This window comes from Coffea arabica, chromosome 2c, assembly GCF_036785885.1.
Source record: "Coffea arabica cultivar ET-39 chromosome 2c, Coffea Arabica ET-39 HiFi, whole genome shotgun sequence".
Lineage (NCBI taxonomy): Eukaryota > Viridiplantae > Streptophyta > Magnoliopsida > Gentianales > Rubiaceae > Coffea > Coffea arabica.
Window position 1 is genome coordinate 63,922,367 of NC_092312.1, and position 22,307 is coordinate 63,944,673.

At 33.4% G+C, this 22,307-nt stretch overlaps 1 protein-coding gene across 1 annotated transcript; it reads left to right on the forward strand.

Moving 5' to 3' along the window:
- Positions 1 to 12,610: 12,610 nt before the first annotated feature.
- LOC113727431 (perakine reductase) lies at positions 12,611 to 16,725 on the forward strand. The gene is made up of 7 exons (XM_027251590.2): positions 12,611 to 12,749; positions 13,167 to 13,337; positions 14,334 to 14,537; positions 14,738 to 14,910; positions 15,172 to 15,268; positions 15,388 to 15,541; positions 16,390 to 16,725. Exons 1-7 carry the CDS (start codon positions 12,696 to 12,698, stop codon positions 16,584 to 16,586), a joined length of 1,050 nt encoding a protein of 349 aa, XP_027107391.1. The 5' UTR covers positions 12,611 to 12,695; the 3' UTR covers positions 16,587 to 16,725.
- The last annotated feature ends 5,582 nt before the right edge of the window (positions 16,726 to 22,307 follow it).

Sequence of the window (22,307 nt, forward strand, 5' to 3'; positions counted from 1 at the left end):
ACCAAAAAAAAATGAGGAAGAATGAGCCCAAATGAGGGATAAGAAGGTAAGACTTTGGCTTGGTCAAGGAACTATAGGTGGCCAACACTTGTCACCACCAAAACCCACTAAAATTTTGTTTTCTTTTCCTTGCATTTGGGTCAAATATTTCGGCTATAAGGCTGAGGATGAGGGAGATATTTTGCAAAAATATCAAGGTATATGGTGGTAGAGAAGTGGTGGTCAAGTGGTGGGTTCAATTCGTAGTGATCGATACCCGTCGGTTTGAGCCGATTTTTCTTAAGCCGCGTGTACTAGGGTTTTTAACTTCTAATCACTAACTTATTATTATCATTTCTAATCATATAATATTTCCTCATCCAAAAGTCACTCTTACCTACCAAATTTGATCCTCACTCCGTACCGAATAATCATACTACGAAAAAACGTGAAAACCCTAATTCGTGCTAACTTGAAATCGAAACGTGAAACCTTACTTTCTAGATTCATTTGCCCTTATTGTGGGGTGATTGAGTAGTAGGGTTGTTATAAATTAATAATTTTCAAATAAAAGAACATTTTTAAAAAAATATATAAAGAATTTTACGGGTCCTCACATATAAGCCTATGTAACGTTAGTTCAAAAATTTTCTCCAAGGTTTTTATCAAACCAGTTAAGTATGTTGCTGCCCCAATTGATCTCTCCCCAGTAAAACTGGCTTTGTCCCCGGTGGAGGAATTGATGAGAACATTTTGTTAACCGAAGGCTAGTTGGAGATCTTGATAGACGCTTAAAGAATCCTAATGTGATTTTGAAGCTTGATATGAAAAAAGTATATGATCGAGTTGAATGAAATTTTTTGTTGTTCATGATGTGGAGTTTTGGCTTTCAGGAAAGGGTGGTCGATTTGTTTTTTGGCACTTTTAGTAACAATTGATTTTCTGTGCTTATTAATGGAGAGCCAACAGGATTTTTTCGGTCCTCGCGGGGAGTGCAATAAGGGGATCCACTATCACCGAGTTTATTTCTCTTCGTCGCTGAATTTCTTGGCCGAGGAATTCATCATCTTATCTTGCAAGACAAAAGAAGCTTTTACGTGACATCCGAGGATCGTATTCCCTATCTGGCTTTTGCGGATGATACTATCATCTTTGTTTAGTGTTCCCAGGATTGTTTAGGTGCTATAAGGGATTTTTTGGAGGTATACCAGGCATATTTCGGGCAAAAAGTTAATGCCCATAAGAGTTCTTTTTATTTATCCTCTAGAGCTACAGCTACTCAAGCTAATTTAGTGTCTCTTTCGTTGAACTTCCATCGACAAGGCCGCCCCTTCATATACTTAGGGGCACCGATTTTAACTGGCAGGGCAACACGTGGTCTTTTTAATGGTATTTTGGACAAGATGCGCAAGAGACTAAGTCATTGGACTACGAAGTTATTATCTTACGGTGGCAAGGTGGTGTTGATTCGACATTTCTTATTATCAATTCCTATGTATCTGATGCAAGTATTACGCCCACCACAGGCAGTTCTGCGATCACTAGAGAGGCTTTGTAATGTTTTTTTGTGGGATCACTCTATGGAGTTGCGGCGTATTCATTGGGCATCATGAGATAAACTGCGTTTGCCTGTTGAGGAAGGGGGATTGGGCTTTCGAAGGTTTCAAGATATGATTGATGCATTTTCTGCCAAGCTTTGGTGGAAGCTACGACTCAGACTCGGTTTGGGCAAAGTGTATGCATTCGAAGTATATAAAGGGATAACATCCTTCTACAGTGCAAGTTATTTGTTCTTCGCCAGTTTGGCGTCGGCTGGAACATATTCGAGATTTTGCTAAATCGAAGATTTGTTAGTGTTTAGGAAGAGGTTTGGTAGATTTTTGGTATGACAAGTGGGTTCTTGATGTACCGCTGGCTTCGACACTGATGGTTCTGAATCTTCCGCATTTCTTCGTAGCAGATTTCTATATGAATTATGGTTGAGATGTAGGACAATTGAAGGGCTTTCTGCTGATTAATTTGGTAAATACCATATTAGAGCTATGTTTAGATTTGGATCAAGAGGATAAAATGGTCTAGCTACTGTCTTCTTTGGGAGACTTTTCTATCACTTCTGTGTGGAGTGCCTTGCGGTCAAGGAAGGACCCAACTGTGATTCATCAGACCGTTTGGTGTCCAATCCTCCTGCTAAAGCTGCCTTTCTTTGCTTGGCGATTGGTTAATAATTATCTTCCCGTGAAGTTGAATCTAAGAAGGTTTAGGGTATGCTTGGCATCTAAATATCGGTGTTGTAACTTGGAGGCAGAGGGGTGTTCGCATCTTTTTCTGTCTTGCCCTATTGGTCGACAGGTATGGGAGCATTTCGGAAAATGTTTGGCCTGTATCATTTGAGCTTCAACACTGTCTCAGCTATGTTTTGAGCCTAGTTGTTATCCGTTCCAGGGTCCAGTAAAGTTCATATTTGGATGGCAATGCCTGTAATTATTTGCTAGTTCTTGTGGAAAGCTCGGAACCATGCATATTTTCAAAACATTAAATTGTTTGCTAGGCAGATTATTATGCAGATTGATAGTTATCTGCATCAGTTAGGCATTGCTGGAATTCTTCGCCAGCAATTTTTTCCTGGGGAGGCAGATTGTAAGTTAAGAAACTACGCTCCCCGGAGACAAAAGAGGGTTTGTTGTGCAGTAATTTGTTGGACAAAGCCTCCCCTTAACTATGTTAAACTTAATACAGATGCTAGTGTGTGTAATGGAAAGGCCTATGGAAGCGGGATATTGAGGAGTCATGAAGGTACCTTGATAGCTGTTTTTTACAAAGACTTTGGCGAGTTTGATGTCTTGGAAGCGGAGGAATTGTCTTTGCTTTATGGTCTCCAACTCTGTGCTTAGCTAGAGGTTGGCAACCTGCTAGTTGAAGTGGACTCAAAAAACATTGGTGACCTTAGTTAATTCATCTGCTATAGGTCGATGGCCGCTGTGTAATTATATTCGTCAGATCCGTTGGCACCTGCTCTTGTTGCCAGCATTACTTACTCATGTGTTTCGGAAAGCAAATTCAGAGGCAAATGCACTAGCAAGCTTGCAACTCGATTCGGACAAGTTGTTTACTATGATTCGACAACTTCCAGATAGGGTCTGATCCCTAGTGTTTATGGAATGTAGTTCCTTTCCTTTTGTGCATAGTAGGGTTGTCATAAGGTAGCACCCCTATGTTGTTGTTTTAGGCCAGGTATGGGTCCCTAAAGTTGGTAATTTTTATAATTCTAACAAATTTGGGCTGGCATCCCTCCCTCGTGAACGGGATTCTCCAAAAAAAAACCCAAATAAATAAGAACTTAACATGAAAAGACTCCAAAGGAGAAAAAAAATACCCTTATTTTTGCATCATTTTTTTCGAGTAGAGATTGTAATGTATCTTAAATTTTTCTTGGATAGAGAATGTAATGTAACTTAAGTTTGTTTTTATTTACTTATTGGAGATTATGAATAGGGAATAAAAGCATTGAAGAGATAAAGTTCAGGATGGGGAAAAAAAGGAAGGTTCTGTATGAAACCTTCTTTTAAACTTAAAAGAATTCAACTGAACAAGAGTATGATAGACTAGTAAACCTATAAGAAATAAAATATACTGCATGTTAGGAAATTTTAGATGACTAGAAGCATAGTGTGCCAAGGACATTCTATCACCAAGCAGACCATTTCCTCATGGTATTCTGTCATAGAAAGTACAGTATTTTGGAATTCTACAAGTTAATATTTTATTGCCAACCATAGGTGCTTGCCTAGAGAGCAACCGTTGTACAACAAATGCTTCAAGTTCTAATAAAAAAGTTGATCCATCCTACGAACAATAGGCAACATGATTATGACACCACATTTGTCGATCCAAGACAGAGAGATTCCCTAGATCATACTTCCTCCTATGCATAAAATCAATATTAGTTCACAAAAAAAGTCTCTGCATAAATTTGCATAACTAAGACTAGCACAAAACAGCATAAATCCAATTTTTGCAATAATGCCAAAAGAAAAAAGAAAAACAATCAACACTCCATCAAAAAATTAACATAAATATAGAACTTTAATTTAGTCAATGCCTTCTTTAATTAAAGAGCAATTTATCAGCATTATAATGGATGAAATTTTGTAGAAAGAGGAAGAGACTATGTGATTAATTCGTAATAGAATAAATACTATAAATAGAAAAAAGCAAGGAATGCTTGCTGGGCGAGGTGGAGAAAAGAAAGAGTATGGCGGAGAAGAGTTTTATACCGTTTGTTCTTGAATCCATAAAATATTTAAGAAACAAAAGAGGCAAAGATGTTCGAACCCATAAACAATCAGTCATATAATCTTATTAATCTAATAACCAAAATAATTATGGCCATTAGTGACATATACTTCAGATGTTTGACAATCTAAAACTCAAGTTCAATACCGTACTAAATGCTGAACACCCCAAAATGCTTCGGATCACGCTTCTAATTTTCTGTCTCCAAATTAGTCTCTGTCCCCTTTGTCCTTTTTTTGTATAACTATCATGTCGCCTCTAACTTTTTCATAATCCAAACTCAAACAAATTAAAAATAATCGGTTCACAAGTTTACTCGAAATCAATTAAACAGGTAACTCTAAACTTTTTTTTATTTTCATTTTTAGCAAAAAAAAAAAAGTCTTGTTGGTTGTAAACATAAAAATCAACTAAAACTCTTCTTTATTTTATTTTACCCTGAATCATATTTTTCTTAAACCCTAACAAGGACTTTGATACAGTCATTATATCTTTAATCTTGCAACAAAAATAACGGGCCCTCACAATTTTCGTGAGCAATTGCAGGTGTTAACGACATAATCCAACATGGTAAACAAAGTTAAAGACAATGATATCGTAGGGATTTGGTGAGCAATTGAATGAAAAGAATAAGTAGTTTGAGGATCAATTGATGGACGTAATGTTGCAAACTTGCAGTCTTCTTCTTCATGTAAACTAGAGTTGAAGGAATTCTGATTAGGGAACCACCGCTTGGTTTATCCAAAGAAAAAAACAGTTTTGAATTATTGGAACCGCTTTATTTATCCAAAGAAAAAAAAGTTTTGAGTTATTGGATGAATTGGTTTTGGGTAAACTTATCAACTGATTATTATCGATTTGTTTGAATTTGGATTATCAAAAAGTTAGAGGCGATGTGGCAGTTATACAAAAAAGAGACAGAGGGGACAAAAACTAATATGGGAACAGAAAATTTGAAGCGTTCAGATCATGGTTATGAAAAATCCAAGTGCAAAAGTCTTACAAAAATTGAAGGGATAATTTTAGAAAAACTCCCTTTTGATTTCTCATAATATCACTTAACGCCCCTAAGCTTTCTAAAATCTCATTTACCTCCCTTGAATTGACATTTTTGGAACATTTTATCCTCTTTAGTTGAAAAGCAACAGAGATAAAATTTTACTTCCAATACCATCCTTACGTTATCCTATTTATGAAATTTACATCAACAATCAAAATTAAAATAAGGCTAAAAAGTAAAATTGCCTATCTTGTTCAAAAAAATAAGGCAAAAGCAATTTTTTGATATTTGATTGTTAGATCATTTTTATTAATCTTTTTAATACTGGCTCATTTATAATTTTTTTTCTATAAGTAGGCTTTACATGCAAATAACACATATAAAAAAGAATATTTTAATTTCGAATACAACTTGAGTTACATTATGTATTATGTTAATACTTCCTAAAAGTATTGCTTGACTTCCTTAAATTCATCTTGCAAATTTTTTAAGGTTTGACGTTACTAAATTTAATTTAACCACTTGCTTTGTTATCCTACCACCACTTGGATACGGAAGAATATGGAGTAATATTGGATGGATATTTGGTTTTTTTGTTTATATTTTTTGGGTTAAAAATCTTTTTATTTTGTAATTTTTGGTTAAATAATTATTAAGAATGCAAGGGTAATGTCATCAATTTGTGAGTGTTAAAAGGGACAAATAGCCTTTTCAAGCTGATAAGGGAGATAAGTAAGACTTTGAAAATCTTAAGGGTGTGAAGTGATATTAGGAGAAATCTTAGGGGAGGTTTCTATATTATCCTAAAATTGAAATAGCTCAATTGTTTTGGTTATCAATTTAATACAATTAAAGCATCCACAATAAGCATAGCTTAATCAATTTTATTAAATTTTTTCTAAATTTTCACAAAAAAAAAGAGTTTTGTTTTGTTCACTAAGCTTTTCAGTTTTGACCAATTTAACTATAAATTTTTTACATAAAAAATAGTTTAGTTTATTGCATTTGTCCATTTAGACAATTCAGTTCAAGAAATTTAGTCGAATCTAGAATTAATTTCTAAAATTTTGGTTAAGATTCTTTCAAACAGTCAAAATTTAAAACACTAGTTATCAAGGAGAATTGAGTTACAAAACTTGTCCATATCCAAATAATGCAAGTCCCAAATAGTGGAGAATTTTACATAGATGTCATTTAAATCTATTAAGTAATTAGGTTAGAAACAGTAAACTTCCTCCAACTTTCTACCAAGTAACAAGATACCCCCTTTCCTCCTTAATGATTTTATAGGCATTTTTAAACATGTCAATGGATAGAATTTGAATTAGATCCACTAAATCCAGACCCAAACTCATAAGTATGAAATATAAGCAACTAATTATATTTGCTTAAAATATTGTCACCTAATCATGGATTTGGATAGATTTAGATCTGAGTATGGATCTAGCCATAGATTGCATGAATTTAGACTCTTTCCAGACCCATGATTCTCGTTTAGGATTTGAATTTGGGTAGGATTTTAAAAATTAGATCCAAACCCATAACAAAATATAATAGATCTAAATTGGATTTGAGTAGATCCGATCCATTGATATGTCTAAATACTTTATCATCTGACCAACTCCATCCAAAAAGCTAACATCTAATGACCTATGTAGGGAACAAGTATATTTTTGGACAAATGCCCTTAGCTAGAAATTTGTTGACAACTTTATCCTTGATTATACTTAATTACCAGCCCTTCAACCCTACTCAAACCTTTTGTTTTCTCAACAATCTAGTCTCTTATTTAATATTTTAGGACAACAGTATTCTTGCTTTCTTAATTATTTTTATTTATTTATTTATTTTCTAATTCTTCCTTTTCTTTTCCTTTTCTCCCCTTTTTTCTCCCTTTTCTCGTGCTACTATCCTCTTCATTTCCTTGGACATTATTATTTGTACACATAGAATTGATTTTTTAGTGGTCTATTTTCATTGTACATTTTTTGTTTGTTCATTTTCACTATTAATCATTCATGAAAACTGCTATTCTAACAAAATACTATATATACTTACATTAAAAAGCATATTTAATCTAAAGATTAAAACTCTGAACACATCTTAACAAACTGGATAGTACTTCTATTATTTGTAATTGTAAAAATAAATATATAAACAGGTCAACTAGTATTTCATTTCTTTGTTTTTAGTATTTATAGTTGATTAACAACTGCTATGATATGATCTAATCAGATGTTACTGTTAATATTCATTATTGATTAATTCTAACCTCTAATTTATGTTCTGTATTTAAATAATTGCAACAATAAAATAAAAAATGAGCAAACCATATTAAAGTTTTATTTAAATATGAAAATATTAATAACGGGAAAAAATAGCCAACTGCATAAAAGAATGGAGGAAAAGTGAAAATTTGAAAATGGAGGAAGGAATAAAGAACAAAACAGGAAGGGAAAAAGAGCATAAAATGAAAAGAAAAATTAATAACAAGTAAGATAGCAAGGGGATAAAGTGCCCCTATAAAAAAAGGTTTGGAGGAATAAAATGCAACTGGGGTTGGGGGAGTTTAGTGCATTTAATTTGTGCAATTTTTCCCTTCAGCTCAAGGCCTAAATCAGTAGGGTTAGATGCCCTTGTGTGCCAAAATGTTGGCTTTGTCAATTAAGGATCCCGGTGAAGGTGAAGGTTAAGTGGTCAGTTAACTAATGAAATTGGACATATCCATTTAATTAATTTAGTTCAAGTCAAACGTGCAAAGTGGTTGCAAAAATCATTAGGTGTATCCTGCAGCTCGGTTGACTGTTGGAGGTGTTCTGCACTCCTACTGCTTTTATTCCAGAGGACAAAAATAAAATGTTTGTTTGAATGATATTTTTAAATTTTTTTTCTAACAGGGGAGGGATGGAATTTTTTTAAAAAATGCAGAAAGGAACAAGAGATTTTTTTAAGAAAACATTTCTAATGAGGGAGGGAAGATATTTAAAATTCCAAAAGGGAATGAGGGATTTTTATTTTCTAGTAGTTGTTTTAAAAAGAACCTTTTGGAGATTCTAGATAAACCAATAGGGTTAGAAGTAATAAATTTGGGTTGAAATCCTAACTCTGTATACGTGGAATTGCCAATAGAAAGAAGAAGAAAAAAAGAGTTAGACGTGGTCATGTGCCAAAAGATAGCTTTAAATAGGGCCACACTTCCAAGATTCCGGTTTCTGTTCAAAATCTATTAGTTTTGATTCTTTTTTTTTTTGAAGGTGTAATCAGAACTAACCTTAATAGCGATAGGGACGGTTATGATTATGGTTCTAAAATTTCCGATTCTAGTTTTGTTTATCGTGTTGGTTCCTTTCGAGTACTATTCTAGTTGTTTTTAGTTATACTTGATCACTTATGGTTACAAAATTAAATATAAAATAATACGATAATAAACTTAGGATGAGAAAAAAAATTAAAGAATATGAATTTAGAAGAAAAATAACACTTTTCTTATATTATTAACTGATTGGAGAAAGAAAATCATACAAATTTAATAAGAAAATACCTCATATCTATTGAACATTTTAAATAAAAAAAAAAGATATCTATTTTTCTTATTGGAACTGAAATGGAATAGGAAAAATTTCTTAATTTTCTCGATAAATTGGTACATACATATATATATATATATATATATATAGACACACACACAAACACATATAATATATATATGCGCGCGCGCACACACACACATATATATATATTCTGAAAATAGACAATTCCGATTCCAGAGCAGTCGATTCTATTTTCAGTTCTAATTTTTTATGATCTTGAACTATAATCTTTAGTTATAATTCTGGTCTCGGTTCCGATTTCAATTCGGCAAACCATCAGTACTCCAGCTTCAATTCAAACCTAGACCGTAATCACGTTTAGTTAGGCTCGTCAATTAAGGATCCCACTGAAGGTGAGGGTGAAGCTGCAAAGGTCATTTATCTAATGAAATTGATGAAGTTATCTTTTTCATTAATTTAGTTCAGATCAAAGGTCCAAAGTGGTTGCAAGAATCGCTAGGGGTATCATGCAGCTCGGTTGATTGTTGGAGATGTTTCACTGCTTTTAATCCTAATTAGAAGCCAAATTGTTTGTTTGAATAGTAGTTGTTTGGGAAAAACTTTTTTGGGGATTTTTAACACAATTTTTTCTCACCACCTTTATTATTTTTTGAGCTACTTTTTTTATCTCATGAATATCATCATAAAATCTACTGTAGTAAAAGTAACTATTTTCCCTGACAGTGTTTGTGCTTGGGATTTGAGGTCTGCCCACTGTAAATGAGTAAATGACATAATTCCAGACCTCAGCTACCTATTTTGGTTGCGTAACCAATTACCTCACAAACACCCAAGTGTAGTTAATTTACTGGATACATTCTACAGGAGATTGGAACGATGATCGCACTCAGTTAGGTTCCCAATTTGAAAAATTCTAACCCTTTGATTTTTCTTTAAAATGTAAGGCCGAAATTCAATCGTGTACATTGAACCTTCCCAAGTCCTAAATTTTATCTCCGAGAAAAGTCTGATGTACAAAGTCATGCGAACAATTATGATTAATCACACTTTGCCTGGGGTGTTGAAAAAACATAACCAAATACATGTTTGGATACATGTTTGAGTTTTTGGGATGTTTGTTTAAAACTTTACTGTAACTTACTGTAGAAGTTGTAGAAAATTTTTGAAATGTATAAATATTTGGGTATTTTAAAGTGTGTAATTTAAAAATTTTGAGGAATTTTTTGAGATTACTATAGTTAAAGTTATTAAAAAACTTGTAGAAAACAAACTTGGCCAAAAATTCCTTTGCCAAACATGTCCCAAGTTGTTGTTTAACTATTTAGCAGTAAATGACCTCAAAAGTCCTCCAACCATTTTACTAAAATCAAAAAGGTCCCTCTTCTTTAATTTTGGCTAGTTTAGTCCTTCAACTAAATATTTGTAACCACTTACAACCTTTAGGCAGTGGTAAATAGCCATCAACTTGGAACTTTCTCCATGATTGTGCTTCAGGTGATGGACAAATTTGCTTGTTGTGTCCAACTTGTTGACAAAAAAGGCATTTCACAATTTTTTTTTAAACCTGCAAAAATATAAGTACCCATTCATATATTACATTCTCATCACAGCTGTAGCTAGCAGTAGTACATGCATGTCAATCTGTTTACCTTTTTAGGGGCTCCATGAACATCGGTAAATACTCTGTGATTGGCAACTAAAATCAAGTTTTCAAGAACAACTTTAGATGTTACAATATTCAGAAGTTGAATATTCAGGCACCAGGACATCTGAAGTTGAAACAGTTGGCTGCTGAAGTACCCCAAGATCCCCAATTTTGCATGCTTTGCCTTTTGATTTCCTTCGTTTCCATAACCAATAAGACCAACAAAATGTTTGTTGCCCATTTTGCCCGGAGTTAAATCGAGCAAATTTTTAAAAAAAGTTTGAAGGAAAATCTTCCTCCTTGGAAGGGTACTGAAGATTAAAAAATCTTTATTAGAGTTGGAAGGATTTAATTGGCTTATTAGCTGGGGAGGACCGAAAATTTTGGGAAAAGGTGAAGAAGAACAATTTGCTCAGGTATGTGAATTGTCAATGATGGATTATGGAATTTAGTTAAGGACTAACTCCACTTAGCATCTCCGAACTTATATAGCTTTCTCACTTTATATCCTACATTTAATTTTGAACATTTTGCACTTTAAATTCTCAATTTTGGATACTTTATAGGATAAAATACAAAAAAATCTCCTGTGATAAACCTAATACACAGAAAAGCCCCTCATGATTTCAAAAATATACAACACGACACCCCGTACTTTGAACTAAATTGTAAATGTGATGGAATCCGTTAAATTTAACGGAAATGACTTATTGGAACCTAAAAAAAAATTTATATCTAATTTTTAACAAATATACCTGTTCTACCCCTTGACCCTCATTTCTCTCTATCTAGAAAAAAAAAAACAAATGATTTTTTGAGCTATCTTTTACTTAATTATATCAGGGCATTTTGGTCATTTCGTTCAATTCCATTAAGTTTAACGGATTCCGTCACATTTACAATTTAGTTCAAAGTACAGGGTGTCGTGTTGTATATTTTGAAACAACGGGAGACTTTTCTATATATTAGCTTTACCATAGGGATTTTTTTTTTGTTTACCCTACTTTATATCCTAAACTCTTAAGTTTATCTCATTTAAATCCAATAAATGATAACTTTAGTAAATTTAACGGTATACAAAACCCAACAAATCAATATTGACAATGTGTCAAAAGAGTCAAAAGGTGCCAAGGTATCATAACAAAAATAATACATATATTTATACCATCTTTTGTCTCATTAATTTTGTTAACAATATTAGTAAGAGTAAATCTTTCCTACACTGACAGTGTATGTACTATTATCGTTGGATTCATGATATGTGTGCAAAAATAGAATTTCAAATTCAAATTTTGCATAATTGTCATTCATCCAATGATGATAGTGTATACACTATCAGTGTAGGAAAGATTAATCTTATTATAGTAAGAGTAAATGATAAAAAAAATGTACTGAAAATGATAAAAAAAGTAAGGGATCTCAGTTAGAACAAATGGTACATTATCATTAATTTCACCATCCTTTATCTTGTTCATTTTGCAAATGTAATTATTGATTGGATTGGACAAGCCTGAGAATTTAGGGTATAAAGTGTCCAAAATTAAGAGTTTTGGATATAAAGTATCCAAAATTAAAGTTTAAAATGCAAAGTAAAAAAATAATATAAAATCAAGCGTGCAAAGTGGATTTTTCGCAAGTTATTTTTCATAAAAGTAGATAGAAGTAGTCAGAGTTTAGCTAGCAGTAGTGGTATTTTTTGTATAGCAGGCTCTCGACTCTTGTGTACGTCCAAGCACTATTCAATAAATATATTTTTACCTAATAAAAACCAATTATTTATTTAAACAGAAATCTGAATCTTATATGTAACTAATCAAATGAAAATTGCCAATGATATTTTTTTCTTTTTACTCAATTCAAGGAAAATTCAAAACCTACAAGAAAAAAAAGGGAAAAAAAAGGGATAGAGTTCGAGTTGTTTGACAGTCAAAGCAAGAACCTCATAATAACAAACTTGGGCTGGGCATTGGGTTGTTAGTGGTTTCTGGGCTTGGGCTTGAGGCCCGTTTCGATTGCGTGACATAATCACCGAGGTCACCTGCCTGCTTTGGTCAATTGCTTTTGTAATCAATTAGCTCACATAACTTGGAAACTCGCAGGAATTGCATGTTTTTGCTAAGTATATATAATGACGATCTTTAGCACAAGCGAGCTCAGTATTAGCACAGCACAAACTACTGAAGAGTTCTTCAAAAAAACTACTGAGAGTTCCATCTACACCGAAGCAATGGCTGGTGAAGATGAGATGCCAAGAGTGAAGTTGGGAAGCCAAGGACTTGAGGTAAAGCCCATTTTTTACCATCTTGTTCAAAATTTTTTTTGTTTTTGGACATGGGTTCTTGCTTTATTGTTAAATGTGTTAGGCTTCAATGCAAAACACCTGATGAATAATTTTGCTGTTTGGTATTGTACAGAAAATTTGTTTGTTAATTAGTTGTTTCCCATATTCCATCTTGATGAAGATAACAGTTGCATTTAAAATTGCTTTGTGTAAACATGTTTTCTTTGTTTGTTTATATCTTGGGCTTTGGAAGAAATATTGGATGGACTAGTTAGAGTTCCTGATTGGAGAAAGTTCTTGGTAGAATATTTCTGACGATTTCTCATAAATGTGAATGAATCCTTCAACCTCCTTGTCTATCTGTTGATTTGTTTAGTATTTGTTCTCACTTCTGTAATTTCTTATTTGCGGTTTCAGGTTTCAAGAATTGGATTTGGCTGTATGGGCCTAACTGGAATCTACAATTCGCCAGTACCAGAGGAGGATGGAATTGCAATACTCAAGCAGGCGTATTACCAAGGAGTTACATTTTGGGATACCTCAGATGTATATGGAGCAGAACATGCTAACGAATACTTGGTTGGAAAGGTAATTCTATGCTAATCAACCTTGATAAAAGTTTTGTTTTAGTAATACTAGTATAATAGTGATATTGAAGGCCGTAATGAAGAACTCCAATTAGCTTCACCTTTTTTCCTGCTTAAATGATTCCGTTGTGAAGAATTACTGAGTGCCTATGCTTGTCATGACTCATGTGCTTCTATGATCAGCTACGTTTGATTTCACTTTTTTATACTTTCTTGTGTTTATTGACAAAAACAAAAAAAAGTGACATTTTTAGAAGCTGAAGTCGAGATTTCCAGAAACAGAGAGCTATAAAGAGATTTTGTAAAACCAGACTAGTAATTGGCTAGCTTTTGATGAAATCAGGTTGAAAGTTGAGACCTGTGGGAGAAAACAAGAAAAGCTTCAGAAATCATGTTTCTTTATCTTTTATTATTTTTGGAACTGCAACTCGGATCCATTATCCATGTAATAATAGCATACGATCACCTTAGCTTGAAATTTTGAAAGAGAACAATCAATAGCTGTATCCAAGAGGACTGTATTTTGAGGGCAACCATGAAGATTCTTATAATTTCGAACAATAAATTGCAAAATTATACCAACTTATCACCTTGAATGGCGATGTTTGCCTTGTTTTATTTCCTTGATACATAGTAGGTTGCCATTTGGATAATAGAAAAGAACAATACAAGTAGCTAAGATTTTAGGAACATGAATTATCAGTTTGAATTTCTTTCATATGCGGTTAGTGTGATTTTCCCAAGTTATCAGCTTCCTTAGACTATATATATTGGTAATACTTCTGCTTGTTAAATCTATCTTCATCAGAGTAGGATTGCACACAGAGATTGAAAGAGGAGGCTTTTGCCTTTCTAAGAAATAATTTTTTTTCTTTCTTTGGTTTTCATTTTCCTCAGGTGGGATCTTAGGTTTTCAACTGTAGTAAAAAGATGAAACGAAGTCTTCATTTTGCAATTTTAGAGTTTCCATATGATCAATGTAATCCAATTCTTGCAGGCATTGAAGCAACTGCCTCGCGAAAAAGTCCAGTTAGCTACAAAGTTCGGTGTGTTTAAAATTGAGCCCACAAAAGTAACAGTAAAAGGCACTCCTGAATATGTTCGCTCCTGCTGTGAGAATAGCTTGAAGCGCCTTCAAGTGGACTACATAGATCTCTATTACATACATCGAATAGACACTACAGTACCGATTGAAGAAACAGTGAGTGTTTGATCCACTCCTCCTGCTCTGTCTGACTTGTTAAGAGAAAATCTCTTGCCCATTTTCCTTTATATTACATTTTGAGGCCTATGATTCATATTTTTTATCAATGAAGGCACATGTTTACTTGGAAATGTACTAGTGGTTCTCTTACGGTATTGTGCTTGTGCTGATGAATAACTCTACTTACTCTGTTGCAGATGGGAGAGCTTAAAAAATTAGTTGAAGAAGGTAAAATTAAGTACATTGGGTTATCTGAAGCTAGCCCAGATACTATAAGGAGGGCACATGCTGTTCATCCTATCACTGCTTTGCAACAGGAATATTCCCTGTGGACCCGTGACATCGAGCCAGAGTTGCTACCTCTCTGCAGGTTACTGAAAAATTTTGTGATCATTTTGGTCTCATGACTCGCCCTATTCTATGAATATACATTTTGATAAGAAGGTCATCCTGCATCTATAGATGCTAGATTATAAGTTTATTTCCTTTTGGTAGGCTTGTTCAATCATGGGGTTATTGTTGCAAGTTCTTATGTCTCTTCTTTTTCCTTTGTAGTATAAGCTTTTCGCTTCTTTTCAACAGCACTTTGAGTTTAGAACATTTTACTTTAATATTGAGTTTCTATACGCAGGGAACTTGGAATTGGGTTGGTTCCATATAGCCCTGTCGGTCGTGGTCTTTTTGCTGGCAAGGCTGTTGTTGAAAGCTTGCCTCAGAATAGCTTCTTGGTATGATTACGAAAGTCTATTTTCTATGCCTTTCTATTGCCTTTTCTTGAATTTGACGACTTGTATGGATTTATTCCCAATTTACTCATGGATGGACTACTTTAATTGTTTGTCTGCAGGAAACTCATCCAAGGTATACAGGAGAGAACTTCGAAAAGAACAAGACCATATATTTCCGCTTAGATGCGTTGGCTAAAAAGCATGGATGCACTCCTGCCCAACTTGCAATTGCTTGGGTTCTTCGTCAGGGTGAAGGCATTGTACCCATTCCTGGTAAGCTCGGTCAGAACAATTGTTTGTTTGATGCTACTAATTCACCTATATCATTCGTTGAGAACGTTAGGCAGGTTCAGAACCACAAAAACTCCATTTGTTTTTCCTGTTGAGGGCATAAGTGAATCTTTGAACCCTATTCTCAACTGTGGTTGCAGTAAACTGTCAACTTAATGATTCTTTTAACTTCAAATTTCAAAAGAAACTTTGAAGTGAGTTACTTGTTTCTTGGTGTCTCTCTATGATGTGAAGGAACTAGAAGAAGAAAGTTTGGTCTGTAACTCAGGGAACTTTCTAGTTGAAAACTAGCCGGCGCTGCAGTTGCCTAAATTTAACTCACAATTGTTCTCAACCCACAGCTTTGTTTTGCACTTCTCTTATTAAGGTGCATTATGTCTTGAGAAATGCATTTCAGCAAACATCATAGTGTATTTACTAATAGATACTGTATAATTAAGAAGCAGCTTCCCAATCCTCGTTCTTGTTCACCATCCATATTTGTTCTTTTGAATGCATGCTAAGCGGTTCAGCATGCTATTCTGTTCATGTTCCTGCAGGATTCATGTTTGATGTCTTGCTGCAGTCTTGAATCCAAAAACTTTGCAATCAGGATTCAGGCGAAGATACAGAAACCTGCATTGTCATGCAGTTTGATCAAAGAAGTTCTATAAACCAACAGTTGCAACAATGTTGCTCATCATTGCCAACAGTTTATATATGAAGTTCCGATCTAAATATTGAACAAAGTTTTAAATACTTGGAACAAAGATTATCAACTTTGAACTAACATCCTATTTCTGCAGTGATATATGTTTGAATGCTAAAGTGGATCTGTCATGCTTTCTCAGGTACAACTAAAGTAAAAAATCTTCAAGAAAATAATGGTTCTGTGAAAGTCAAGCTCACAGAGGAGGATTTGAAGGAGCTATCAGATGCAGTGCCAATCAACAATGTTGCAGGACAGAGGACAACAGATGCACTATTCCGTACTTCGTTTTACTTTGCTAGTACACCACCACCACCGAAGAAGTGCAGACTAGAGTAATTTGTTTAATGCAATAGGATGTCTTGTTTTATTTGGTTCCCTGTGTGTTGGAGAATTTCAAAATAATAGAAATTTTGTCCTACGATCAATTATGTAATGTACGATTATTTGGTTTCTAAATTGGGTATGATTCTTATAATTCTACATTTGCTAGTAGAATTCGATAAGAGATGTGTTTCTTTATTGTTCAGACATAATTCCCTCTATAAATAACTATCAAGTAAGTGTAGACACGTACAATCATAAAAAATTCCAAGAAAACGTCTAACTTTTATCATTCTATAATTTATTTTCAATATATATATATATATATATATATAGATATATAATTGTGTTGGTTCAAAAGCTAATGTTGAATTTTTTTGTGAACTCGAACTCGATTTGAGCACGTTGAATTTGAACGCAATTTGGTCGGCTTAATTTCGACTTAAGTTCGATGTTGATTAAACTTGAATCGAGTTTTAATCTAACCAATTCATAAGCCATAGCGACCAGCTTGATTCGATTCTATAATTCGTTTTCAATATTTTTATTTTGACAAATCTTTCCATCGTGAGTACTCAATGATTCAACCCATTTTCTTCTTCTTCTTTTCCAATTTTCTTTTACTGTTTCATTTATGTTTTCTTTCTCATCCCTTCTTCTTCTCTATCTCATCCCATCAACACCACAATCTGTACCCTTCACCAGTTCCATTAGAGCCAATGTTTTCTTGCTTGTTTTTCTTTTTTCACCCGCTCTTTCTTTTTTGTCCCTTTTTCCTTTTTGTTTCTTTTCCCTCGCTTCCTTTTTCTTTTCTATTTCATCCTTTGCTCCAGCATCAACACCACGACCTTCCCCATTGGCGCCGATGCCAATGCCATCACCACCACTGCCACCGCCACTCGTATGTCGAATATAAGAACTTCCTTGTAATTTCTCAATCAGACCACCAGCAATCTTTTGCAAAATTCCAAATTGGGAAGGGTAGAAGGAGGAAAAAAAGGCTAATTAGGTTGATGAAATAGGTGTGTTTTTGGAAAGCAAATCACTTTAATTCATTATACTCTTATATCATAAAAGTGAGCTACATTCGTCGTTAATTTGGATGGATTCTGTCCATTTTCCACTATGGTTGAAACAACGAGAAATGAAGAAAAAAAGGGAGCAAAATAACATAGAGAAAAAAAACATAAGAAAGAAAGATGGTAGGAGTGCATTTAACCCATGCAATTTTTTTCCCTTCAACGTAGGGTCAAGTCATTGGTCGAAAAGGGTAATATTCTGAGTTAGAGATTCTGATGAGAGTAAAGTGATTATTTAATTGATGACATTAGCGGATGCTTTTTTCATTCGGTTAGTTCAGGTTAATGCTGCAAATTACCTATTAAGGATCATTAGTGGTAATCTTACAAAATTAGGTCCTGTTTGATAGCTCAATTCAGTATTTAAATTTAATGGATTCAAATCCTAACATATTTAAACCGTTTGATAACCAAAAATTAAATATTTGAATTAATTAAGTGGCACTGAATTTCCTAAACAAAATTTGCTCTCAAAATTAAGTGATAAGCTATTCACTTATCATTGAATATGATATGCATTCAAATATATTAGATTTAATACTTAACAAAACAATAACTTAATGAATTCAAATTTCAAGTTTCAGATTTTAATTTTATCAAACGGAGCCTAAGTTATTCTTCGAAACTTGGATGACATTTGCTTTCGATGAAGGAATATTCGTCGGTGAGGAAATAGTTATTAACCCCCTAGTAATGCTACAAAAAGCCAATGTTTTGAAACCGGACCGGATCGGTCGGTTCGATCGGTTGAATCGCAAATCGGCCATGCATCCGATCCGGTTCAATTAAAAATTCAAAGAATTAATTGAAGCGTTCAAAATCGGTCAAGAACCGGTTGAACCGGTAAAAATCGATAAAAACTAGGAGGTTCAATCAATTTTTATTAAGTATTTATTTTCTAAAATAAATATTTTAGTTTTATTCAAAAATTTTAATACTAAAATGAATAAAAAATTAGTAAATCTTTGAACCGAAGTCGAATCGATTGAATCGATCAAATCATAAACCGGAAGGTTTTTCGATTCAATCTCTGATTCGGGTTTAAAAACATTGCAAGAAGCAACATTTTGATACAGAGTCATCAATACCATGCTATTGACTTGAGGGATTGAGGACTACTCCAAAAGGCCACAATTTCATACACAAGTCATTACTACCATGCACGTGGCATCTAAAAATACTACTATGCACAAAAACCCAAAAAAAAAGTAAATTATTGAAATAGTTCCTAATTAAAAATTTAGCTAAAGTTTGGCTAAAAGTCAAATTGGTCTCTCATCTCTAAGTTTGGCTAATTAGTCATCCAATTAATTCTTTGTAGCCAATTCAGTCCTTAAGGTGTAACCACTGAAAATTTCAAGTTTTCTCCACCAAAAATAGTCTCTAATGTAAACTAGTTAACCTATGGGCAAAAATGAAAACTAACTGCTCAGCCGAGTTTAAATGCATTAAAAACACACTTACAGTAGATTTGATCCTTTAATTGTGTTCTTAATCTAAGTTAAAAGCACTAAAGATACACTTTTCAGACCAAATTAGACACATTAAAAACCAATATAAGTGTGCTTTAGTGTGTTTAAACTTGATCGAAAAATTATTTTCTATTTTTGTCCCTAGGTTGATCAGTTTACAGTAGAAAACTACTAGTCCTTAGTGGAGAAAATTCAACTTTTTTGGTGGCTCACCGCATAAGCACCAAATTGGCTACCCCCAAAAAAAAAAAATGGTTGGCGTACTTAATTGGCAAAATTAAAGACGAGGGACCAATTCGGCTTCAATAAAATTGTTAGGAACTACTTCATCCCAATTATTTTGTCGTGTTTCGCAAATTCAATTTTTTACGAATAGTAGTTTGATTCTCTTTTCAGTCTTACCTCCACAAATATGATTTGTCTTTCTCAATAGACAAACATTTTGAGCATATCAAAATTGAAAGTATGATACTTTACTCTCCTTGAACTATATCACTACTATCAGTTTATCCCCTAACGTTATCTTTTAGTCATTTTACCTCTATAAGTAATTCAACTCAATGTGTTAAGAAATTTTTGGCAAAAGTACATATTTATGCTATAGCATTACTACATTGTTATTATCACTCTATCCCTTTTAATTATAATAATACAATCACTTTAATCCCTAATATTATTTTCTAGACATTTTACCTCATTATTAATCTAACTAGTATGGTCAAAAAATTTTAAATGTATTTACCCTTTTTTATATATAATTAAAAATAAAAAATTGAAATAGTTATTCTTCCTTTCGTTTTCACTTTAAGAGATCAAAAAACATAAAAATAAAAGGGTTTTCTTAAATTTTTTTTTTGCACAATTTTTAATACTAGGAAAAAAAAAGAGATAGGAAAGAATGAGACAAAAAATTAGATTTTACAAAGAAAGAAAAAAAAAGAAGAATCTAACATTATTGTATTATTTTAAAATTGTCGGGATTAAAATTGGAATTGGGCAGGAAACAGAAAAATAAAATAATTTTAAAATAATAAAAATATTTAATTCTTTCCTATTTGTATTTTTTTGAAAAAAGAATTGAGCTCTCTCTCTCTCTCTCCCCCTATCTCTTCGTCTCTCTCTCCCCTTCTTTCCATTTTTTTCAATATTAATAACTTTGCCAATAAAAAAGAGATTAATACTTTGATTTTTTGTCTTAATACTAAAAAGGAGAAGAACCACTCTAAATTTTTTATTATTTTATTATATAAATAGGAGGGTATTTTCTTCTAATATTTTTTAACTTGTTAAGTTGATTTAATGGTGGGATAAATTATCTAAAAAATAACTCTAGGGGATAAGTTGATAATGAGACTATAGTTTATGGGGGTAAAGTGATAATAATTATAAGTGCTAAACATGTCTTTCACTTTAATTAACAAAATTTTATTAAGTTTGATCGTTAGTTTTGGGGGTAAAGTGACTAAAAGGTAACATTAAGGGAAAAAATGATAGTGACACAAAATATTAAGGAGGAAAAGTGATACTAACCCAAAATATTATAATGACTCTCACTAGTCAGTAATAATCTATGTTCCTGATGGTATTCGGCTTTGGGCCATGTTCCTAATGGTATTCCGGTTTGGGCTCAAGCTTGAGGTCCATGCCAATTAAGACATGTTCCCAAAGCCTCAGCTGCACAAACTGTGATTATAACTTAAAAAATTCGCTGAAATTCCACTCTTTAATGTAGCAGTTCCAAATCTCAATACGCACTGACCCGAGTGAGATTACACAGAGTTTAGTCTGCTACTCAACAATGGCTGACCAAGTTGAGATGCCAAGAGTGAAGTTGGGTAGCCAAGGACTTGAGTTAAAGCACATTCTTGGTCATCATCTTGTTCAAAATCTTTGCTTTTTGACATGGGTTTTTTCTTGATTGTCTGTTGAATGTGTTAAGTTTATTCTTGCTGATTGGTGTTTTACAGAAAGTTCGATGATTCCGGGAAATAGTTGTGGCCCATTGTATGTCTTGGTTGAGATGATCACCTGAGAGTTGCATTTATAGTTTTTTATGTTTAAATTTGTTTTTGTGGTTGGTTATGAACTGGGTTCTGGAGTGTTGGATGGACTATTTTGGGGAAAGTTCCTCGTGTCGACCATGACCAGAGCATTCATGGTGTTGAAGGAACTGATGAGTCGTAATGTAAGAAAGCTGTTATGGCTATTTTTAGAGGTTCGACTCTGTAATTTTTCCCTAAGTGATTGGTTCTGTTTGGATTGGTGTACTTGAGAAAATACAAATAGAAAAAGAAGCAACTATTTTACTATATTTCTGAGGTTTTCTTGTTGTTAATGCTAATAAATTTTTAAGCCTGCATGTTCGTTGGTTGATTTGTTTAGTATTTGTATTTGCTTATGTGCTTTGTGTGTACCATCTCAGGTTTCAAGAATAGGTTTCGGTTGTATGGGTTTAACTGGAATATACAATGCTGCAATACCTGAGGATGATGGAATTGCAATACTCAAGGAGGCATTTAGCAAAGGAGTTACATTTTGGGATACTGCAGATATATATGGTGAGGAACATGCTAACGAGTACTTGGTTGGGAAGGTAATTCTACTGTGATCAGCATTGAAAGCGTTGTGGTTGGTAAAATGAGTATGGTAGAGATATTGAAGACTGTAAAGAATACCACCATTAGCTTCCCTTTTTTTTTCCTTCTGGCTAAATGATTCTATTATGAAGAATTATCAAAGATGTATGTTTGTCATATGTTTCTATGATGGGCTACATTTCATTTCACTTTGTATAATTGCATGTGTTTAGAAGTTGAACTGTACATTTCTAGAAACAGAGAGTTTTAAGCTGTTGCATAGGCTACTATTTGGCTGGCTGGTTATGAAACCAGGTTTACTGAACTTCCTTATATTTGTTAAAAGTTGAGACAAGTGGGAGAAAATGAGGAAATGCTTTCTGAAATCTGGTTCGCTGCTTGTAATGCTATAAAGAGATTCATTTGTTGTAATAATTTATGTAATCACCTTATCTCTAAATTCTGAAAGACAACAAGCAACATCCATATACAAGCTAAGTGTCTTTTCGGCTATAACCATGACGGTTCTTATAATTTCGAATACTAGGTAGCTAAAGCATGCGGACTTACCATCTTGAATGCCGATTTTAGCGTCATTTATGTCCTTTA

Bases quoted from the DNA above. Each gene is read 5' to 3' on its own strand.
- LOC113727431 (XM_027251590.2), top strand. From the start codon at position 12,696: ATGGCTGGTGAAGATGAGATGCCAAGAGTGAAGTTGGGAAGCCAAGGA. The intron at 12,750-13,166 runs GTAAAGCCCATT...TTGCGGTTTCAG, and splicing joins TGGGAAGCCAAGGACTTGAG to GTTTCAAGAATTGGATTTGG. The intron at 15,269-15,387 runs GTATGATTACGA...GTTTGTCTGCAG, and splicing joins TGCCTCAGAATAGCTTCTTG to GAAACTCATCCAAGGTATAC.